Source organism: Balaenoptera musculus, chromosome 12 (assembly GCF_009873245.2).
Source record: "Balaenoptera musculus isolate JJ_BM4_2016_0621 chromosome 12, mBalMus1.pri.v3, whole genome shotgun sequence".
Lineage (NCBI taxonomy): Eukaryota > Metazoa > Chordata > Mammalia > Artiodactyla > Balaenopteridae > Balaenoptera > Balaenoptera musculus.
Genome location: NC_045796.1, coordinates 57,615,127 through 57,639,892, shown reverse-complemented (window position 1 = coordinate 57,639,892; position 24,766 = coordinate 57,615,127). Strand labels below are relative to the sequence as shown.

The 24,766-nt window shown below is 35.8% G+C and overlaps 1 protein-coding gene across 5 annotated transcripts in view; it reads left to right on the top strand.

Moving 5' to 3' along the window:
* The window catches only part of GRIK2 (glutamate ionotropic receptor kainate type subunit 2), a 633,079-nt gene that overhangs the window by 419,289 nt on the left and 189,024 nt on the right, over positions 1-24,766 (top strand). For all 5 annotated transcript variants that reach the window (XM_036871504.1, XM_036871501.1, XM_036871502.1 and 2 more), the window contains exon 10: positions 2,591-2,704. In XM_036871504.1, coding sequence (XP_036727399.1) covers positions 2,591-2,704 — 114 coding nt within the window. The remainder of the gene's footprint in view (positions 1-2,590; positions 2,705-24,766) is intronic.

Genomic DNA, 24,766 nt, shown 5'->3' with positions numbered 1-24,766 from the left:
AAAAAGGGAAATAAAATCCAAGGGACAAATGTGTAATAGGTATTAATTATAGATCAGGGGCAGAAAAATGGCAGTGACTGCAAAATACAATCTGCAGATGTCTTGTTTAGCCAACAGAGTAGTTTTTTTTTTTTTTTTTTAATGATTTTGAATTTGAAACAATTTAAGCAGGTCAGCAGGCATTTTAGGTTTGACATCCCCTCTGTCCTCCACCCAGGTCCCCAGCAGGGCCTCTGCTAACTGTAGTGATGCCTTGCTGGGAACTTGAAAAAAGTACCTGCTCTGGGAACATGCAGCCCAAGGCACACAGCAGAGCGGGTTGGGACTGTGGCCCCTCTTGCTATTCTGCCTTGAGATTTTTGTGAGATTTAAAAACTTCACTCCCTAGCCTGGAAATTCTTACTACTGGCTTATACCCTTTCACGTCACACATTGATGCTACCTGTCCGGCCCTTGAAAACCTTCCATTATTGACCCTAAACTATAATTAGTCTCTGTCTATATGACTTCATGGTAGTCACAGTCTAAAGTAATTTAAAAGATCAGTAGGTAATTTACTTTGGAAAGAATGCTGAATCAAGATTTTTTTTCTTTTTTTTCCCTTACTGTATTATTTGACTTTTTTTCTTAACTGACACAAACATTAGGAATATATATAGTTTTTAACGGTAAGAGGAAAATTAAGTAAATATGAGAAAATACGGCAAGAGGTTTTTTTTAAACATCACTAAAAACATTTATATTGAATTCCTAGCATAGTCAAATAAGTTCTTGAAGAAAAACACTGAGATTTACTTTTATGTACAACTATTAGAATGACATATCTATTCTTATGAAGAATAGAAGTTATTAACATTTCTACTTTTGTGCTTCTCCAATTAAACGGAGATAGATATCTTAAAAAGTTACTAAGAAAGCTACGCAAATGAAGAGATCAAAAAGAGTATGTATGATAAAATATAAAGAAAATAAAAAGATCATAACATTTAATTTGGATTTATGCTGATGAGACCCTTGTTAGCATATTTAGGTAGACCAGAGTAAGTATTACCTGCTAAATCAATGTCACATTAAAGATAATTTACAAACAGTTCCCAACTTATGATTTTTCAACTTTATGATGGTGATGGTGCAAAAATGATAGATATTCAGTAGAGATTGTATTTTGAATTTTGAATTCTGATCTTTTTTTCTGAGCAAGTGATATGTAGTACGATAATTTCTGAGCCACAACTCCCAGTCAGCCACTCCATCACCAGGGTAAACAACTAATACACTTACAAGCATCCTGTTGTACATATAACCAGCTTGTTTTTCATTATAGTTCAGTATAGTATTCTATAAGTTACATGAGATATTCAACATTTTATTATAAAATAGGCTTTGTGCTAGATGATTTTGACTACAACTGTAGACTAATGTAAGTGTTCTGAGCACGTTTAAAGTAGGCTGGGCTAATCTATGCTGTTTGGTAGGTTGGTGTACTAAATGCATTTCTGATTTAACAATGTTTTCAACTTATGATGGGTTCATCCATAAGTTGAGGAAGATCTGTATGTACAAAACTTTATTTTAAAAAGAAATTGATAATTTATAGCTTCATTTGAGGAAAACAAGTTGGGTAATTGGCTAGGGGCATACATAAGACAGATTTCACTACTGATGACTCCCAAGTTTGAGAGGGTGAGGAAAAGTAATGCTGAGTAAGAAATACTGACTCTGTGTCTCCTTTTGCTTCTGCTTTCCTTTAGTGGTCACCATTGTTACATGACATGCAATGGTGCAGGTGCATGTATGCAAACCACCCAATCTATGTATTTAGTGGCATCTTATGCTTATATGTATCTCCAGAGGTAGCTCTATGTCATCATATAGACTGTGTTCAGTGAGTATAAAATGTCTGAACACAGAGAGTATATGGCCTAATCTATCAGAGGGTATTAGTTAAATTAAAATACATATTGAATAGAATACAAGTAGAAGTATTAGAATGGGTTATCCAGATGAGATTATGCTGTAATCTCCTTTCCTTGGAGTATTTTATAAGCTGCAAAAGTATATTTTTAAAAGCTCTGCAGGTAATTTGGGGTATGATTTTGCCCTACTGGGGGTTTTGTGAATACGAATTAATGCCTCTTTTAAGCCTGCTTTTACCTATTAATTTACCCTGGATCCCCAGGTTTTACTCTGTCTTTTAGCTTTGTCCATATAATATGGCATGTTATCATTGTAATGAGAGGATAAGATAGATCCATTACTGTCAAAAATATGTGCTATTAATGAGTTTCCAGCCAGCTATCAAGGTATCATCAGCAGTAGTTTATCTTGGTGAATGAAAGTCTGAATGGAAAATTAAGCTCCCACATTGACTGTAGAAGTGCAATGGATCATTTTGTTCTTTAATGTCACACTTCACTGGACACACTTCACAAAGCAGTGAATCATGCTTAAAACAAGCAGCCTTTACTTCAACAACAGCAGATAACGCAGCAGATGTGAATAATAAGTGTTAGCAGTCTTAACTTTCTCTGCAGTGCTCTCTCCCAGGTGCCTGATGGACGATTTACAAAGTACATATGCTATTTTATAGATTGGAACTTGGGATCCAGCCAGTGGCCTGAATATGACAGAAAGTCAAAAGGGAAAGCCAGCCAACATCACAGATTCCTTATCCAATCGTTCTTTGATCGTTACCACCATTTTGGTAAGTGTTTTTCCATTCTTTTTAGATAAATGTAGGTAAACATGGAAATGGATAGAAAAGGACATTATAATTGGAGTAGTAATGAACAGAATGTAATATATTTTACAGTTATTTAGCAATTACTGTATAACAGATAAGTCAATGTTAATTTAGTCACAGTTTTATTTGGTTAGCTTTTAATGATATAAACTATATTAATGTTTGGGCTGCTTATGTTGATTAATAATACCACTTCGTATATTACTGGAAATCTTTATGTTTCTACAAAATTAGTTGCTATTGAAAAATTATCAATGTTAAGATTTGAAAAGTACACAGACATGCAGCTGTATAAATATACTTATGTGAGGAGCTGCATGTGAACTTTGTTTCTGCTTTCATCTCCTGGAAATATATTTCAGAGGGCATACCATTTATTTGTCAGGACTATTTCTATTATAATTATATTTTAACCTTGATTTCAATTTAATTGTTTTCATCCTGGCGAATTCACTTTTACTTTACTCATCTCCCTAATGAAATCAAATGACAAGTGCTGTTTTAGGCCAGAAATATTTTCATCACCAACAGAATTAAATTAATACTGATAAGCTGGATATTTTTACCCCTCTTATAATTATATATTTTAATTGGATCACACAGTAATGTTTACGTATGCCTACTGTGCCATTTGCAAATGGGAATCTTAATTTTAGGACAAGCAAGGGGCTGGCGATTTAGTGAGTACTTTTACCTACAGAATAAATTTATCAATACTGGTTCTTATGATTCCCCAGGTAATCAATAGGAATGTAAGATTATTGTCCAGAACAAACCTCCACACAATTTTAGCATTTATATAATTTCTAAATTTGATTTATGGTGGCAAATCAAGCCAGGAAGAATTCATAATCTTGTCCTTGTAGTAACAACAAAGGATGTCAGATCTCTAGGCATGTCAAAGCAAAACGGCTAGTGTTAAAGACTCTTGATAATGAAGCAAAACTCGTCATCAGGAAATGACAGTGATGGAAGTTCATAAGGAGTTTTAATTACTCCCTTGCTAAGAACCTCAGTAAATACTTGCTCCATCATATCCAAACTTCGCTGGTTCCTTTAACTGAATTTTATATCTCCTTCTCTTTTCAAAGATAACTCTCAGACCCACCAATCCACCAGCCCTGGTCCTCAGATGGAATGTCCTCACAGGGCACTAATATTTCCTTTTTCTGCCAGTATATCCTGGATCTCATAACCTGCTGCTGGGACAATTACAGTAACTATGTAACTATCCCTCCTGCTGACAACCTTCTCCCTTTGCAATGCACTTCACTCTCCACTGTGAAGATCTAACTCTGTCATTTCCTGCTTCTCTACTTACAAGTCTTTAGTGAATCCATATTGACCATTAAAAAGGCCCCCAAGTTTTGACCCTGACATTCAAAGCTTTCTACAGTCTTGTCTTCTCCCACGTTTCTATTGTCATTTCCTATTACTCCCTTCAGGAATCCTGCATTTTAACTGAACTGGGGTAATCAGTTAGCCTATTACTATGATTGTGTTAGCCCCGTTCCCTTTGTTTGCAATATGTTTCTCTCCATTTCTTGAAATATAGAACTTGTCAGTAGTTTATATTATTTAGAATTAATACTATATTATTCTTACGTTATTTCATGTGTGCAATATTTCTCCAAACATCACCGACCATTCCTTGGAGAATTAGGATCTGACTAAGCCTCCTGTTTTTACACCACATGTGCCTCTACAATGCTCACAGAGTAAAGAGTGCTGGGCAAGGGACACCTGTCATCTTCAGCAACCAGCCCCCATACTCCTTTCTGTGTTCTTCCTGATCCAGCCAAACTCTCAAATGCATCACTTATTTTATGGCTCCAAATCTTTGCTCACTTCTTTATGATCCCCTGTGAAAAAGTTTTCATCCTTCCAGACCCATCTCAGATGACATGCTCTCTGTGAAACTCTTTGATCTTTCCATTTAGTTGTGAATGTTTGGGGCAGGCAGAGGAGTGTACACTTCATGTATCATAATACTCTATCATAGCACTTACCATGCATTTTTTTTATTTTAGAAATTTTGTATATATCTGGGTCTCTATTTGGCATGGATCTGTACAAGGCCAATAATCAAATTTTACACTTTTTAGATCTCTTAGTGTCAGAGAAGAGTGACTTGGGCATAGGAGGGGCTCAATAAATATTTGTCAAATTAAATAAAATAAACGATATTTAATTAAGCAGAAAATTAGGGGGATAAGCAACTTTTAAATGGCTGTATTTAAATATTTTTCAAGTGTGCAGGTTATTGCAAACTTCTTGTCCAGACAAAGCAGGTGATTAAGACTACCCATACAATTTCTCAGTATTGTTTAATTACTCAGAGTTATTTTATAAAAAGTATCCAAATACTTTTCTCAATAATAAACAACTTTATATCTATTCAAAAACAAGTGGTATTTAATCTTACCTTCATATCAGAGCCAGGCATAAAGCTTTTAAAAAGTTATTGCTACCTTTAACTGTAGGACATATTCATTTTTTTAAGTTCCACAGGTAATTCTGACCTATAATGATGACTGAGAACTACTCCTCAGATCACTGCTCCATATAACCAAGATGTAAGATCAACTCTGGAACATACTCTAAGTTTACATTTTAATAAATAGGTTACTTATATTTTAGACTATGTCACTGTATTAGTTTCAAAGAGATTGTGATTTTTGTTAAAAAGAAAGGTACGTTATTTGTTTTTATATCACTTAGTTGAAAAACTTCTTTTTCTGAATACTCTGATCACAGAGTATCCACAATCAGGAAAAGATTTGAAGAGATTATTTACATTATTTATATAAGCCAGCTTGATATAATTTATTGATACTTAATTTATATTTTATAAGGAAGTATGATCATTTGATTTATTGTATGATTATTTTGTCCTTTTCTCTCTTGGAAAATCTCAGAGGAGATTCTGGCTATGTTGTGAATAGTGATATTTCCACAGAGAGAAGTTCACTTAATGCTTCTTGTTTGACATTTTTATTATGTGTCTTAAAAAAAGCCAGTGAGGTTTTCTAGAATTTGGCATTATCAGTGTGCTTATCATAATCAGCTCCATTTCTTTTGAATTTTATTTATTTATTTTTTTATTCATTCTTTTTGTATTTAACAAATATATACTTAGTGATGATGATATACCAGGCTTTGTGATAACCACTATATTTGATGGAGAAAATAGACACTGTCTCTGCCCTTATGGAGCTTAGAAAATAGTAGGATTCATAAGGAGAACTACACACACACACACACACACACACACACACACACACACACACGTACCACACACCACACCTTGTGATTGAGATATAAGAGAAAGATAAATTGTGTGATGCCTTTTACAGAATGATCCAGAGTTACACCAGGGACCAGGAGTGGAAGGATGGGCCAGGTTAGGTCTCACTGCAGAAGGATAGAGAGTTGAAGTTTGAGAAGAAATTATCAAGGCAAAGAGAGGGGAAAGGAATATTCTCAGCAGAGAGAACAGCATATGCAAGGGCCCTAAAGCAGGAAAGATCTTGAAAAATTTGCAAAATTGAAAGAAGACCATGATAACTGAGGCTGGTGCTTTTATCTGCTTCTCAGTTTCATTAAATAAGGTTATATGAATATGGTTCATTAAAAAAAAATACACATTTTTGGTATGTCTGCTCTCTGCTAGACATTGTTCAAAGCACTACTCATAGATTTACTCATTTAATTGTCATAATAACCTTTTGAGGTAGATCCCATTATCCATACTCTTTTACAGGTGGGAAAGCTGGTATTCAGATTGCCTAAGTAACCTGCTCATGGTCACAGAGCTAGAAAGTAGAGAAATGGGCTTTTAACCAATCTGTGTGTCCAACTTGAGCAACCAATACTGTAAAATGAAGTCTCTAGTGGCCCAGGATGGAAAAGTCTAACAACTATAGTTTATGACCAGAATAGCATCTTGATTGAGAATTGTTCACCTAAAGCAGTGCTTCTCATCCAGAAATCCCACATATGCTAGAGCACTGTGATGACGTTACAGATGTGTCCCTAGACATCTAGACGTTTCCTCAGGGGCCAAGATTTAGGCTACTCTTGCTTGAATGCCTCGGGCCTCCTGTTTCTCCCCTCTCCTAATTTAGCACTCAGTTTTCTTACAGCTTCTTTAAACCATAATCTCAGATTTTTCTGGGCAATCAAAAGAGTAATGGGGCTTATCTCACTTTTTCTCTTTAGAATTGAGATTAAGCATCTTGTTTACTAATGATTTTTGCTCCTCTTCAACAATATAACCTACGCCCAATACACTGTATGGGCGTAGTATATATCAGTAGTCATATCATGGAATGAGTTCATTTTAGAAAGCTCTAAACAATTTTTTAAATATTTATTTTTTTGGTTTTGACTTAAATGATGTCATACAATTTGGAAATTATGTAACCTCACCTGCAGGTCTAGACCTAAAACTCCAGCCTATTCATGCCCTCTCTTTCATATTCCTCATATTACCACTCTGGCTTTTGAATTTCAGATTCAGTGGTTAAAATTCCCTTGCTTCTTGTGTTTATCATTATTATTGGAATTACAGATATCAACCTTAGAACCGTGTTTTCATATATGATGATTTCGTTTATTGCATAACAATTGTTAAAATATAAATTCCTAATCACCAAAAATAATAACAAAAATACTCTTTCTGAATGAGACATAGAGAGCTTTTGAGAACAATGTGTGCTCTATTTTCAGTTTATTAGCCTTATCCTGTTGTCCTTACTACTATGGATACACTAGCTAGGAGCAGTATCAGGTGGCTGAATATTTATTTAAGTTCACAGAAGGAATGCCTGTTTTCCCTCTGTGTTCTTGGTTTTCAATAGATTTTTTCAGGCCTGTCTAAATACGTTGAGTGCTCCCCACTATGCGGCTCCTGTATAATAATTGATTTTTGTCCATCAAAAGATTCCTAGCACTAAATGCCACTGTACATGTTCTTTCCCTTAACGACTAGTAGCACTTTAGCATGCAAATGACTATAAATGTGGTGACTTTTTCAGAAAAGTCACTTACTCTTAAGGAGGTTCTTTCTTCCCGGTTGCTCAATGAATTGAACAAATGTGCTTGCATCTGCAACTTAGTCTTATTTTTTATTTTCTTAACACTTCCTGGAAGGTTGTGTATTTCAGTACTGAGTTTACTTGCTTAGGCTTGTTAGGCTTTATTGTTGCAGCCCACAGATAGAGGAGGCTTATCTGGGAGCAAACTCCCAAGGACAGTGGAAGGAATTACAGTACAAAAGAGAGAAGTGACCGAATTGTCCCCTAAATGGTTCTGCAACTTCTTCCATAATATCAACAAAAGCAGATTTCTAGGCCTTCAAATCTGTCCCTGCAATAGGGTTTTCCCTCTGATTCTTCTCGTTCCATTGTCACAGAGTGACTGTCAAGCACATAGTTTTTTTGTTTTTGTTTTTTTTTTTTAATTTATTTCTGGCTGTGTTGGGTCTTCGTTTCTGTGCGAGGGCTTTCTCTAGTTGCGGCAAGCGGGGGCCACTCTTCATCGCGGTGCGCGGGCCTCTCACTATCGCGGCCTCTCCTGTTGCGGAGCACAGGCTCCAGACGCGCAGGCTCAGTAATTGTGGCTCACGGGCCCAGTTGCTCCGCGGCATGCGGGATCTTCCCAGACCAGGGCTCGAACCCGTGTAAGCACATAGTTCTTAGAGAGTTACTAGCATTCGGGCTTGGAAACCCAAATAATGCAGCTTCACAAAGAAAAAAGGTTTTTCATTCTTATCGAGATCTATACAATTTCTAAGCAATTTTAAACATGTGTTGTGGAGCTAGTAATATCAAAATAATTTAAGGAAGATACAGTAGGTATACATGTATAAGTAGTACATGTATAAGTACTACTTATACATGTTAATGTGAGATGAGTGCCTCATTCAAACTCAGGCTGCTTGTACCCCATCCCTGCAACCAGCTTATTCAAAGGCAACCAAACCTTTTCTCACCATATTTTTTCCTCCTGTTTCAGGGATCATGCTTGCCCTGCATTTCTCCTTTTCATTCTTGCTCTAATAGCTTGATGTATTTTATTTCAAATAAATTCTCATATTCTCCTAGACCTCCAGATTAGCCAGATCAACATAAAACTATTGGTGGTGGTATCATAGAGAAAGAAAGCTGTTTGTTTTAATGTGAAATTAGGCATAATTTTTTAAACCTTAGGGTCCCAATCTTTAGAGGCTCTGTAAGTGACCAGAACCTCATTTTTTACCACATAATCACACACACACACACACACACACACACACACCTGCTTCCTTCCTCCTTCTTTATTAAATCTAATTTTAAAATGCTACCATAATAAAGACACTTAAGTATTTTCATTTTGTTGTTATATTCTTTTTCACTGCCAACACTATTGTCAACACCATAATTTTTGGAAGATTATTTTATTATTAGCAATATATTTTAAGTTCTAGAAGAATGATTGGAGAAATATGAATTTTTGGTTCAGCTTAACCACAGCAAACTACATGGAAATGAGATAATTTTGCTTTAGCTTTCTCATTTTCAAAGATGTAATCACAATAGTACCGTGTAAAATTGTATAATCTAAATTTTAACTATGCCCTTGATCTGAGACTCAGATGTAAATTTGCAGCTGCTCATAGGACATATATCTACCTGCATGTTGAGGATCAAACTCAGCATGATTCAAACCTCCTTCTACAACTCCGACCTTAAAATATCTGTTTTTCCTATATTTCTAAGCTCTGTTTATGGTTCCAGTGCTTTTCTATTCACTCAAGCCAGAGTGGATACCCCAGTCTCTTTAAATTTCATATTCATAATTCAGATACCAAAAAGAAAGAAAGGATGGATTATTCTAAGAGAGTTCAACAAAGAAGTGAGTCAAGTAACATTTTGAACAAGGGAGGTATGGTTTGTTCTTGGGTACTACTGAATGGAGGCTTTACAGAGTCTGATTTAAGAGACATTGTACCCAGAGGCAAGAGGAAAGAGATGACAACATTGAAACAATCGTGTATGAGATTTCTTGGGAATGGATTACACGTGGGGCAAAAACAATTGAGAAAGGTGGACGAGGACTTCAAGGTTAAAAGCCTAAGAGGCAGGGCATTAGCGTTGCCACAGAGCATGATAAAGATGTTGGGAGGGGGGATAATGAGTTCTGTTTAGGCATATCTGAATGGAGATGTTGGCAATAATTTTGTGTAGTCAAATCTTGATTATCCATGTAAGGGGATAATAAATTAGATTCAGAAATGAAATGCAGTTTGGAGATTAGCTAATAGGTGCAGTCTCCCTCCCCATCAAACCTTTTACTGGAAAAGCAGTGAAATGACACATTTGATTGATTGGAGTTTCAGCTTTTATTTTTTTCCCTCTTTCTTCTTTCACTTGGAAATTAAGCTAATGAAATATTTAATGGCCAAAATACAAATACCAGAAGAAAGACAGTAACAACCAATATCTCCAATCTAAACTGATAATTCAGTCAAGTGGAGGAATTAAATAGCATACCAGTTTTTACTAAAATATGAATGATAATCACTAAGCCAAACTGTCCTTTAAACCCTTATTGCTCTGACATCAGTATCTTTCCTGAAATGTTGGTGAACAAGCACAACTAGCAGAATTCTATCCTTTTTTCTTTTTTTTAATTTTTTTTATTTTATTTTATGGCTGTGTTGGGTCTTCGTTTCTGTGCGAGGGCTTTCTCCAGTTGTGGCAAGCGGGGGCCACTCTTCATCGCGATGCGCGGGCCTCTCACTATCGCGGCCTCTCTTGTTGCGGAGCACAGGCTCCAGACGCGCAGGCTCAGCAATTGTGGCTCACGGGCCCAGTCGCTCCACGGCATGTGGGATCCTCCCAGACCAGGGCTCGAACCCGCGTCCCCTGCATTGGCAGGCAGATTCTCAACCACTGCGCCACCTGGGAAGCCCTATCCTTTTTTTCTTGAAAGCTAATTTCAACCTATTACGCAGTCATTATTTCTATAGGATTCACTACAATTTCGGGTGATTAAATACTACATTTCAGGGAGAAAGACATTCTTCTCAGCTTACCAAATCCCAGCAGATTTTCTATAGGTATAGAGTGAAAACAAAAACTCTTCTTAGAATGATAATTAGGGCCAATAAAGACAGATTTTTTTGTACATTATGTACATTCTCTGAAGTTATTCTTCTGAAAGGAGGTAAACACAGTTTGCAGCAGCTAAGTAGTATATTTAAGGTATGTACGTGTATGTGATTATGTGAGAATCAGGCATTAAAAAGGATGCCTTTGCTTAGTAGACTTGCAAAACAAAATAAAAGAAAGTAATTTTTGTAGATTTCCTCAGAATGCCCTTGAATTTTGAAAAAAGCTAAAAGTATCAATAAATAATAAACATAGTTTATTACAAATTATTAAGGTAAAATATTCTACCTTAATAGGCATGCTCTGTACACCTGGTACACTATTTTGTTGTTTCTTTAAAACATAAGCCACAGATTATTATAGTTATTCATTTTCTATCCAGACTGTTCATGTGAAAGTGCTTTTTTAATGTCTTGAGATGTCAAAATGAGGTTTGTTTTCTGGGCAAGAGAACAATATATGAGCTCACATGGAGACTCTTGTCAGTACTTTTTGATCCTAACAAACCAGTCATCTTTAGTATTGCCTCTTGTTGAAAACATTAAGTTGTTCTGATGGTAGCTGCTAGGTTTTTCACTTTGCCCTCCTGGTATTCTCACTTCCAATTGTGATAACCTGTAGCGCACCATAGGCTTCTGACTTGAATGTTAATTAGGGATGGCAGAGTTCAGACTCCAAGAGCCATGGTGATTAGAAGGAAATTTAAAGACCAGGGCTCAGACAGTGGAAAGATTTCACAGCTCTACAGCAGTAAAAGCATAACAGTTGGAATGGCAGAGGCTGAAAAAAGAAATGAATAATACTGTCCTGTCTATAGAGTAATAACATTCAACTGTGTTATTATTATTTATGCTTATCTCTTGCTTATTGTTCTTATTGGTCGTTTCTTGACAAATTCATGTTCCAAATGAATGGAACATTTTTGTTGGCCTGTGCAGTTAGGTTTCTATGTATTTTTCCAACTACATTTAGGGTAATCTGAATCATTAAAATGTAATGAAATAGTAGTAGTTAAGTTTATTGTTAACTAATTCCCTTAAATATATGATCCCTTTCCACTTTTAAGATCAAAGCTTACTACATACATTTATGACATTTCCTTAATTGAGCTAAGAAAAAAATAACAAGATTATTTTAGAATGACTAAGATGTAGTTTACACCAGTGGTGATATTATTAAAAGTGAAATTGTCTACAGGTCTTGGGTAATATAAGAAGTTATAAAACCAAGTAGTCAATAAACTTTACAAATGTTAATGATACTGGATTCTCATTAAATCTCATCAGGTTTAAAAATAGCATTTTAAATTAATACACGCACCTTAAAATGAATCATTTATGTATAATGTAGCAATCTTCTGAATTTATTTTGAAAGAATTTATAAAACATAATCAACTAAATTAGCACTTAAATACAAATTTTGTATAAAACTGATAGATATAAAATTCTTTTCTTTTTTAATCATCTTCCAATTATGAGATTCACAATTTCTTTCCTACTTATTAACCAAAAGTTGGCTAATTAAGATTTAAGCTCTAAAATGGAAATAAAGGGCTTCCCTGGTGGCGCAGTGGTTGAGAATCTGCCTGCCAATGCAGGGGACACGGGTTCGGGCCCTGGTCTGGGAAGATCCCACATGCCACGGAGCAACTGGGCCTGTGAGCCACAATTACTGAGCCTGCGTGTCTGGAGCCTGTGCTCCACAACAAGAGAGGCCGCGATAGTGAGAGGCCCGCGCACCACGATTAAGAGTGGCCCCCGCTTGCCACAGCTAGAGGAAGCCCTTGCACAGAAACAAAGACCCAACACAGCCATAAATAAATAAATAAATAAATAAAATTTAAAATGGAAATAAAAACAAAAATAAACAAATGGGACCTAATGAAACTTAAAACCTTTTGCACAGCAAAGGAAACCATAAACAAGATGAAAAGACAACCCTCAGAATGGGAGAAAATATTTGCAAATGAAGCAACTGATAAAGGATTAATCTCCAAAATATACAAGCAGCTCATGCAGCTCAATATCAAAAAAACAAACAACCCAATCCAAAAATGGGCAGAAGACCTAAATAGACATTTCTCCAAAGAAGATATACAGATTGCCACCACACACAGGAAAGGATGCTCAACATCACTAATCATTAGAGAAATGCAAATCAAAACTACAATGAGGTATCACCTCACACCAGTCAGAATGGCCATCATCAAAAAATCTACAGACAGTAAATGCTGGAGAAGGTGTGGAGAAAAGGGAACCCTCTTGCACTGTTAGTGGGGATGGAAATTGATACAGCCACTATGGAGAACAGTATGGAGGTTCCTTAAAAAACTAAAAATAGAACTACCATACTACCCAGCAATCCCACTACTGGTCATATACCCTGAGAAAACCATAATTCAAAACCGTAATTCAAAAAGCATCATGTACCACAATGTTCTGCAGCTCTATTTACAATAGCCAGGACATGGAAGCAACCTAAGTGTCCATCGACAGATGAATGGATAAAGAAAATGTGGCACATATATACAATGGAATATTAGTCATAAAAAGAAATGAAACGAAACTGAGTTATTTGTAGTGAGGTGGATGGACCTAGAGACTGTCATACAGAGTGAATTAAGTCAGAAAGAGAAAAACAAATACTGTATGCTAACACATATATATGTAATCTAAAAAAAAAAATGTTTCTGATGAACCTAGGGGCAGGACAGGAATAAAGACGCAGATGTAGAGAACGGACTTGAGGACACAGGGAGGAGGAGGGGTAAGCTGGGACGAAGTGAGAGAGTGACATGGACATATATACACTACCAAATGTAAAATAGATAGCTAGTTGGAAGCAGCCGCATAGCACAGGGAGATCAGCTCGGTTCTTTGTGACCACCTAGAGGGGTGGGATAGGGAGGGTGGGAGGGAGACGCAAGAGGGAAGGGATATGGGGATGTATGTATATATATAGCTGATTCATTTTGTTATAAAGCAGAAACTAACACACCATTGTAAAGCAATTATACTCCAATAAAGATGTTAAAAAAGAAGAATTAAAACGAAAAACAAAAAGAATTAAGCTCTAAAAATCTCTGTTATTTCTCACCAACATAATAAATGTTTCCATGAAATTTTCTTAAATAATATATAAACAATAATATATATTTTTGAAGCAATTTAGGATAAACATAAGAACAACCAACCATTTTCAGAGGGAAAAAATGCAAACTGTTTAAAAGTTAGGACATGAGAATATTGGTTCATTCTGCTTGGAGGTGTTTGACCAAGGCTTGACTCCTCAGTTGGCAGATGGTCTGGAGCCCCTATACCAGCTGTGAAGCAGGCAACGAGGGCTGAACTGTTGTTACTTTAGAAAAGCTACTTATGATGTTCCCAAGTCAGATCTAAAGAAAAACAGAAGCTGAAGGAACAAAACATAAAAGTCCCCTTCGTTAAGAGCCTCATTTTCTGTTTAAACTTGCACTCTATTTTTCATCTTTAATCTACTCTTTCAGTACTGGTGCTCATTTTAATTTATTCTGATATTGGTTGTACAGTGCTAACAATTAGAATTGTCTGCAAATCTGTAATCAAAGTATTCACTAGATGTCCATAATGGGAGTTATTCTCATTAATACTGTAAAAGATACGCTCCTTCTTAACTTTCCAATAAAATTCTCATTGAAGATTCAGGAAAAAAACAATGCAAAAACAATGAAAACAGTGATAGTATAAGCTAAAGTTCAAAGGAGACCATATACCATAATTTCAGTAGAATATCTGTCAAATAGAGCTTCTGAGGACAGATTGCTGATTATCTTTTAAAACAACATTAGTGGGCGCGACTTATGAGTTCAGACAAAGTGATTTTATGTTTTTTATAATATAAATATAGGAAAATAATTTATTTTTGAATGTTTCCCTTGAGTCACTTTATAGAAATGTTCCTATATGTAAGAGATTTATAAGTAATTGTCTTTGGTAGTTTAGATATTTAATCATGCTTCTTATGCAGAGCTATAATTTCATCTCTACCTTTACTAATTTTAATTGCTTTTATCTGTTTTATTTTCATTTGTATTTGGTGAGAACTTCACTCTCTGAGCCTGTTTTCCTTGTTTTGATAGTATTTTCTTTATTAAGTACAATAATAGATGTCTTCTCAAGAAGACTTTTTTTAAAAAAAAATATTTATTTATTTGGTTGTGCTGGGTCTTATTTATTTATTTATTTATTTTTTATGTTTATTTTTTGGCTGTGTTGGGTCTTCGTTTCTGTGCGAGGGCTTTCTCTAGTTGCAGCAAGCAGGGGCCACTCTTCATCGCGGTGCGCGGGCCTCTTCACTATCGCGGCCTCTCTTGTTGCGGAGCACAGGCTCCAGATGCGCAGGCTCAGTAGTTGTGGCTCACGGACCTAGTTGCTCCGCGGCATGTGGGATCTTCCCAGACCAGGGCTCGAACCCGTGTCCCCTGCATTGGCAGGCAGATTCTCAACCACTGCGCCACCAGGGAAGCCCTCAAGAAGACTTTTTATTCCTAGTTTTCCAATTAATTATTTTTCAAGATTGGGCACTAATTATTATTGAGTACGTTGGTCATCTATGGAGATTATTATTAATTTTTCCAGTTGTATTTATTTTTCTGATGAATATGTTAATCAATTTCTGAATATTAAAAATAGTTGCATTCCAGAGATAAACTATTATTGATTATGGTTGAAAAATATTTCAGTGGACTGCTATGCTTTGTTTGTTTGCTCTATTGTTTTTAGGTACATTTGATAGTGACTGCTCCTTAATTTCAGTATTTCACCATTTTGTTAGCTTTTTATGTCAGTGTTATGCTAAGTTCATTTAAAAAGGAGGGAACTGGTTCCACAGCATTTGCTATGCTCTAAAGCAGTCTATGTATCATGAGGTTATTTGTTTTATATTAGGGCAAAAATAAAAACTCCACAGTATTTAGATTTTTTTCTAGGAAGATTTATTTAATAACTGATACAATTTCTTTTATGGTTACTGACCTATTCTTTTTTTTTTTTTAATTTATTTATTTAATTAATTTATTTTTGGCTAAGTTGGGTCTTCGTTGCTGCACGCGGGCTTTCTCTAGCTGCGGCGAGCAGGGGCTACTCTTTGTTGCGGTGCACGGGCTTCTTATTGCGGTGGCTTCTCTTGTTGCGGAGCATGGGCTCTAGGCACGGGGGCTTCAATAGTTGCAGCACACAGGCTCAGTAGTTGTGGCACATGGGCTCAGTGGTTGTGGCTTGCGGGCTCTAGAGCGCAGGCTCAGTAGTTGTGGCGCACGGGCTTAGTTGCTCCGTGGCATGTGGGATCTTCCTGGACCAGGGCTCGAACCTGTGTTCCCTGCATTGGCAGGCGGATTCTTAACCACTGTGCCACCAGGGAAGCCCTGACCTATTCATTTTATTACTTCTTTTTGAGTCAATTTTAAATGGTGCATTGATGCATAAGAAGGTATTTTCTTCTTTCCTATTTTCTACTTCACCTCTTTTTCTTCTATTTCCTTATTATTTTTCTCCTGCTTTCCTTGTGTTTTGAATTATCCGTCTTCCAGCTTCTTTTTACTTAAGCGCTCTATTTATTTTGTTTTAAATAATTTAATGATAAATTTATATAAGGCTGAGTTTTTCTCTGAAAAGTGCTTTGAAGGTACTTTTAAAATAAAAAATACGTAGTGCAGCTTAATGGTTAGCAGAGTGCTTTGGAGTTATGCAGAACCTTTATCTCTCAAATGACATCAAGCTTTGAAATTCAGATAACAGTGGACTGTTTTGGGAGGGCTGTGGCTTTCCATCTGGATGGTCTAATAAATACTTACATCTATGTATCTATTCTCTGTGTTGCATAATTTCTGAAAGGAATCCTACAGCCCGTAGTCCAGGTGACATCATCCTGGCTGCTAGCATTCTCAATGAAGAAGGAAAAACAGGCTGGAGAACTTAATTTTGACTGATACAAACTGTAATTTAGTTCTCTAGATTTTAGCATGGTGAATCCAGGGTCACGTCGATTCAATTTCTCCTTAAGTTTTCTGCCAGGGTCAGGGCAAGGGAGGTGGGTAGTTTACCAGAAATGTGTTGAAGAATCTATCTAGTTTTGTGGTTGGTACAGAGTATGGACCTCTGAGCAAGAAATTCTGATGGGGAAAAGAACAAAGCATTTTTTCAGCTGCCTTTAGGAGACCAAGGCTTTTTGGTTTCCTGTGGCCTTACATTTAGTGTCAGTTCTTTCAAAAAGATAGTGAAGTTTCCTTATCAATTGCCTTATAACTGTATATTTTCAGGAATTAAAAAAAAAAAAAAGAAAAGGTCATGAATCCCAGCCAGATGAGTAGGTCAACTTGACCACCCTACTCTGCCAACAGCAACATACTATTGCAGTGGTGGGACAGTGGTGCCACCTACATCTAAACAAGAAAATAGACTGAATTTTGGATCTGCAGTTTTCCATTCTAAGAGCCCATTCTTCTTTTTTAAACAGCGGTCATCACCAACAGCCAGTCCTCTCTTTTCAGTCTGCTTATACAACTTATTTCTTAAGAGCTGTCCATAACATGTTTTATCTCTCAAGTAGAACGAAGCCCTTTTTGATGACGTGTTCATGCTCTTGCCCCAGTGTTTTTACACATTGCCTACAACCTACCAATTATCTTCCACACATGATTTTCTGTACCTATCTGAATTCCATGCCCACAAGTTTTAGCAAGACTTTATTACTCTTACTTTTTACTATTGGGAATTTTTATATTTGCCCAGTGCTTCAGAACTACTTTGGTAAGGAATTAGGAGAGGGGATGTCAGTGCCCACTTTTCACAAAATCTTGAGCTCTGTTTGCTTTAGGAGTAGGAATCTATTAGGTGAAGAAGGAATACCAGATATTTCAGGCTGTGGGAAAAGGCACAGACATGTGAAAGTGCTTAGAGTATATGAATAACTACCTGTAAGTAGTCCACTACAGATGGAGCACAGACAATGTGGGAGAGAAGTAGTGTTTGAGGGTGAGCAGGCAGGCAACAGCAGAGAAGAAAGCCTTTGTAGGCCTCCTGAAGGAATTTAGGCTGTCTGCTATTCGTAATGGGGCAATTTTGAAGGATTTTAAGTACGTGAACCATATAATCAAATTGAGATTTTAAAAAATCCTTCTTAGTATCGCAGATAGAATTGCATGTAGTTTACAAGCTAGGATTGGGTGAGACCAGCCAAGAGAATATTGCAAGAGTAAGAGCTGATAAGTTCCAAACTGTGGCATTATCCAAAGGGTTGGGGGAAGGAAATACAACTTCCAAGATATCTAGGGTGGAGGAAGGGGGATATATAGTAACAGTTTACAAATTGGAGTTTAAGAAGAGGTCAGAGATTAGGACACTTTTATTTTCTGGTAAATGTGGCTGGAAACAGAATTGATATGAAAAAGCAAATTGGGTTAATACAAGTTGAATTTAATTTTGAACATATTACATTTAGTTTTTCTATGGTATATTGATCTGGTTGGCAGTTAGACATGTAGTTCCATACCTGAAGATAATGGTCTGGCTGGAGATCATATTAGGAGTTATCAAAATAGATGGTGGTTGGCATCATGAATATTGGTGATATTGTTCACTTAGAGAACACGTGTGTTTTCAGTGAATCAATACTGCTGAACATTTCTTTCCTTTCCTGATGCTCCTGTTGATTCTGTCCTAAAACCTGCTGTATTCTGTTTGGCTTGATAAGTAATTATAAATTCAGGGCTTCCCAGGAATATAAAGAGTCTGGGAAAAAATGTACTATTCTTTGAGTCTGGAAAGTTGTGGGTGTCAGATGACAATCATGAGACCTGCAAGACCAGTAAGTCCTGAATTATGGCAGGTACTTACAGCCTAACTTGCCTTTCAGATCAATATCTGATTCTCAGGTCCTGATCTCTGTGTTTTAAACCACACTTGATTACTTGACATGGATTCCTAATTGCTTCTCTTTATTTGAGATTTAAATGGTACTCATAATGACAGATTATATCCTGACTCCAATTAACCCTACCACAGCGACTCAAAAAAGAAAAGTACAGACGTCTTTCCATGGCAGAAAGCATGTGCATGTTTTATTTTCCTGGCATCACTAAAGTGACTGTTTTTTTGCCTAGAAATCCAGAATAACAGATGATTCCCCTGGTTCTTACCCATTTATCAGTCAATGTATTTTATTAGGTCCACTACTCAAAAGGCATTTATGCCATTAATTAGACACCTAAAGAGTAATGAGTACTATTAACTTGAATCCTATAAATTTTATGTTCTGAGCTCTCTTAGCTTTAGTTCTATTTAGTAATTAATTAAAAGAAATAACATGAATTTGTTTTCACCACCGTGTTTGAATAAACCCATATTGGTCAAACAAACCAAGAGAATGTTGTTTTTTTTTTTTTTAACCAATTCATTTAAGAACTAATAGAAGAGAAATGCCTTTGTCACATAGCTGTTTGGAAAGCATTTCATATTATATGGAGAATTTTTTATACTGCATTCAAATGTAATTAGAGCCAAAGCCATAATATTTTTTTCATGTTTGTCATAGCCTTGTGCTCTTAAAAAGAAAATCTAAATTTATGTTTCTTCTTTTGAACTTTTAAATTTGCAGTTGTTTGGCAAATGTGATACTCTCTGACCTTAGAACAAAACAGTACTTTTATAATACAGCCTGCAATTTCTATGCTCTGTAGCAATAGCATACTGTGTTTATTATATGATTACATCAGAATGTCCGAGTGTACTCCACAATTCTGATATGTGTGTAATGCAGGCACACCCTACAATGACTCTGGTTAATAGATTTTAGGAAATACTGAATCTGCCTTCCAATGCAGGGGACACAGGTTCAATCCCTGGTCAGGGAACTAAGATCCCACATGCCGCAGGGCAACTAAGCCCACGCGCCTCAACTAGAGAGCCCGTGTGCCACAAACTACAGAGCCCATGCACTCTGGAGCCTGTGCACCACAACTAGAGAGAGAAAACCCCGGAGCCACAACTAGAGAGAAGCCCGTGTGCCACAACGAAGGTCCCACGTGCCACAACTAAGACCCACTGTAGCCAAGAATAAAATTAAAAGAAAAAAAAAGGAAACACTGAGTTAAGCCAAATCCACTAGGTTTCTTTATCACCAAGTCTTTCATAAGTTCATATGTATTATGGATACCTCAAAGGGATGCAATTATGTAGAATTTCCAAATATTTTAAATTGCGGAATGTTTTCTTGAAAATGACACTTGTGGGATAATTTTCCAGAAGAATACACTATGTACAAATACACTATACTTAGGTTAAATCATAACAACTTTTAGGTCCTCATTGATATTTATGACGGAATTTACTTACATATGCAAATCCTTAAACTGCCTGCCCCACTAACCCTCAGCAGAGGAGCAGAGAGATTCTACAGTTAGTTGACACTTGGTAACTGAATTCAATACCTAACTGAGAAAGGGCTTTTCTGCAGGTTGAAGGGACAAATGGAAGTGAGAAAATCTAGGTTCAAATCTTGAGTCTGCCACTTGGTAGATGATTTACCTTGGGCAAATTACCTTACTTTATAATGATGATAATAATAATGTCCAACTTAGAAGTTTGTATTAGAGATAAAAATTTAGAAAATATAAGCATAGTTCCTGGCACAAAATTATCAATAAGTGATCATTTTAATGGGTATAAAGTAATTTAAAAATTAATAAGTAATGAATGGTGCTTATGTTTAATATTTTCCCCTAAGGCTTTCTAACATGTTTATGAACATCTTCCTGTTAGAAACCATCATTCCTCTTCAGGCCATGTGCCGCTTCATTTCTCTTGCCTTGAACAACTCTTACTTCTCCCCATTTATCTAATTTATATTCATTCTACAATCCATTTTTCTGATGCCCTTTTCTCTAGGATGATTTATCTGACTATTTTGGGACATTTTTTACTTTCCTTTAACTGGCACCTAATGGTCTTTTTTCTATACAATTTATTTCTTAGGCACTTACGTGAAAACTTGTATTATTAGTTTACATTTTCCCGTACAAGTTCTGTATTTCAAGTAGATTAAAAGATGCTTAGGAGAAGCACCTTAGTCCTAAAGCAGGGTATTTTCTTTTAAATGATGGATACTCAATAAACATTTGTTGATTTTATTGGTTACAAAAGACGGCCACTGAAAGTTATACTCACCATTCATTGTGTAAAAAAGAACTTTCAGTAGATACGTGACGCTAACTACTGATCATTGATGGATAATTCTCATTGCACGTGTTTTACATGCATATTCAGGAACATTGAAGAGGCTGCCAGTATTTGATCAACTTTTGGGTGTGATGAGGGTAGAAGCCAGTTAGTATCACTTCTTTATTCTAATTCAGTTTTCTATCAGCGTATTTCAGCTGTTTTTGGAGAAACATAAGTAGAGTTAGTGGATGGCTAATGTTGAGTCCTCCTTTCTAAGACCAAAGTCTCCAAACTCTAATTGTTTTACTAAATTACAAGAAACAGAATCCTAATGATTGAAAATTCCACCTTGCAATCATTTGACAAATCATATCTTCCTCCTTTTGGTTTGCTTTTCTCTCTTCCAAACATGCATTCAAATTCATCCAGTGTCTAAATAGTAAAAAATTACCTAAAGGGAGACTATTGTATTGGGTTGGCCAGAAAGTTCGTTCGGATTTTTCCATGCCATCTTATGGAAAAACCAGAACAACTTTTGGGCCAACCCAATAGAAAGACAAATCCTCAACCTCATTTCCTGAATCAAAATTGGTTTTAGGTAGATGCTTAAAAATAATCTTAGGAAAAAGAATGCCATTCTAAGCAGGATGTCAACTCAAGCACTTATGATCAACAGTGATTATATTAGATAGTATTTCAGAATTTTATAGGAATACAGTCTGCTTCCTAACTTAGGTCCTCATGATATTATCTCCCCCTATTTTTCTTGCTCCACACTCTCTTTTCACTTAAAACATATAGCGCTGTTTATTCTTTTCAGCATCCACATGAATAATTTTCTCTCTTCAAAATATTTCTATCTAGACCACTTTAAGGCAGTAGTTTTCATTGCTGACTGCATATAGGACCAGCTACATCATTTCCATCCCCAGTGCAAAGGAAAAATGAGGATCTCCTTTAAAAAAATTATTTAGAACTTCAAAAGGTCACCAGCAGAGGTTAAACCTAACACAGGTCTCCAGAGTGTTGGGTTCTGTGCAACTACACAGGTCACACACCCGTAAAACTGACCCAACTGTACAATACAATCACCTAGAAAGTTTTTTAAAAGTAATAATGCCAGGGTAGCATCCTAGATAAACTGCATCAGAATCTCTGGGGGTGAAGCACAGGCATCAGTATTATACTTTTAATTGTAAAATATTTAATTTAATTTTAAAGTGCAACCAGGGCTGAGAACTGAATTCAAATGCTATTTCCCTGTGACTTTGCATTGTACTTACCTGTTTATTTGTCTGTCTCTGTCACTAGACTGTAATGTTCCTTAAGAGTAGGTACCATGTTTTATTAGTCTTCTTATCTTCATGACACAGAACAATGCCTGGAACATTATGGACATCTATTAAGTGGTTGTTGAATGGATGAATAAATGAATGAATAGATAGATATTAATATGACCTGTTTATTCATTTTGTAGATAATAATCAAGGAGAAAAGAAAATAAAAGCAGACTTACTGGATGATAATTTAAAAGTGAAAAGAGAAAGCATGCTCTTAGAAGAGAATGGGATAAAGTAAAAAAAGGGATTTGAGAAATTCTATCTAAACATTTGCCATTTTTTAACTGCGTTGTTTATCTTTTTACTAAGTTATAAAAAATTTTTTATTGAAATATAGTTGATGTGCAATATTATGTTAGTTTCAGGTGTACTACCTAATTTGTATACATTATGATCACCAGGATAACTCTAGTAACCATCTATCCCCATTCCAAGTTGTTACCATACTGTTGATCATATTCCCTATGCAGTATATTACATCACCATTGCTTATTTATTTTATAACTGGAGGTTTGTACTTCTTAATTCCCTTCACCTATATTGTACCCTCCAGCCCCCTCTCCTCTGGCAACCACCGTTTGTTCTCTGTATCAGTGAGTCTGTTTTCATTTTGTTTTGTTTGTTTATTAGTTTTGTTCACATATAAGTGAGATCATATGGTATTTGTCTTTCTCTCTCTGACTTATTTCACTTAGCAAAGTACACTTTAGATCCATCCATGTAGCAAATGGCAAGATTTCAGGGGTTTTTTTGTTTATGGCTGAGTAATATTCCTATATATATATACCAAATATTTATCTAGTCATCTGTTGATGGACATTTTTATTGCTTCCATATCTAGGCTATTATAAGTAATGCTACAATAAACATTGGTGTACCTATATCTTTTTAAATTAGTGGTTTTTTTCTCTGTGGATAAATACCCAGAGTGGAGTTGCTGGATCATATGGCAGTTCAATTTTTAGCTTTTTGAGGAACCTCTATACTGATTTCCATAGGGGGGGGCACCAATTTACAATCCCACCAAAAGTGCATGGGCGATCTCTTTTCCACACATTCTTGCCAAAACTTGTTATTTGTTGTCTTTTAGATGATAGCCATTCTGACAAGTGTGAAGTGATATGTCATTGTGGTTTTGACTTGCATTTCCCTGATGATTAGTGATGTTGAACATCTTTTCACGTTTCTGTTGGCCATCTGTATGTCCTCCTTGGAAAAATGTTTATTCAGGTCCTCTGCCATTTTTTAATTGTGTTGTTTGGTTTGGTTTTTTTTTTTTTTTTTTTGAGGTTGAGTTATATGAGTATTTTGCATATGTTGAATATTAATCCCTTATCAGATATATCATTTGCAGATATCTTCTTGCATTAAGTAGGCTGCTTTTTCATTTTGTTGATGATTTGCTTTGCTGTGCAAAAGCTTTTTAGTTGGATATAGTCCTATTTGTTTATTTTTGCTTTTGTTTTCCTTGTCTGAGGAGACATATCCAAAAAAGTATTGCTAAGACAGATGTCAAAGAATGTACTGCCTATGTTTTCCTCTAGGAATTTTATGGTCTCAGATCTTACACTTACATATTTAATTCATTTTTACTTTATTTTTGTATATAATGTAAGAAAGTAGTCCAATTTGATTCTTCTGCATGTAACCACCCAGTTTTCCCAACATTGTTTACTAAAGAGGCTGTCTTTTCCGCATTGTATATTCTTGCCTCCTTTGTCATAGATTAATTGATCATATGAGTGTGGGCTCATTTCTGAGCTATCTATTCTGTTCTGTTGATCTATGCATCTGTTTTTGTGCCAGATCATACTGTCCATTTGACTGCTATAACTTGGTAGTATGATTTGAAATCAGGGACCATGACACTTCCAGCTTTTTTCTTCTTCCTCAAGATTGGTTTGTCTGTTTGGGATCTTTTGTGTTTCCATACAATATTAGACTTATTTGTTCTAGTTCTGTGAAAAATGCCTTTGGTATTATGATAAGGATTGCACTGAATCTATAGATTGCCTTGGGGAGTACAGTCATTTTAACAATATTAATTATTCCAATCCATGAGCATAGTATACCTTCCCATTAGTTTGTGCTAGCTTCAATTTCTTCAATCAGTTTCTTATAGTTTTTTGAGTACAAGTCTTTTACCTCCTTGGTTAGATTTATCCCTAGGTATTTTATTCTTTGTTATGCAATTGTAAATGGGATTGTTTTCTTAATTTCTCTTTATAATAGTTTATTCTTATTTATGTTTATTCTTATATATGTTTGCATATTGATTTTGTATCCTGCATATTTACTGAATTTGTTTATGTGTTCTAACAGTTTTTTTGGTG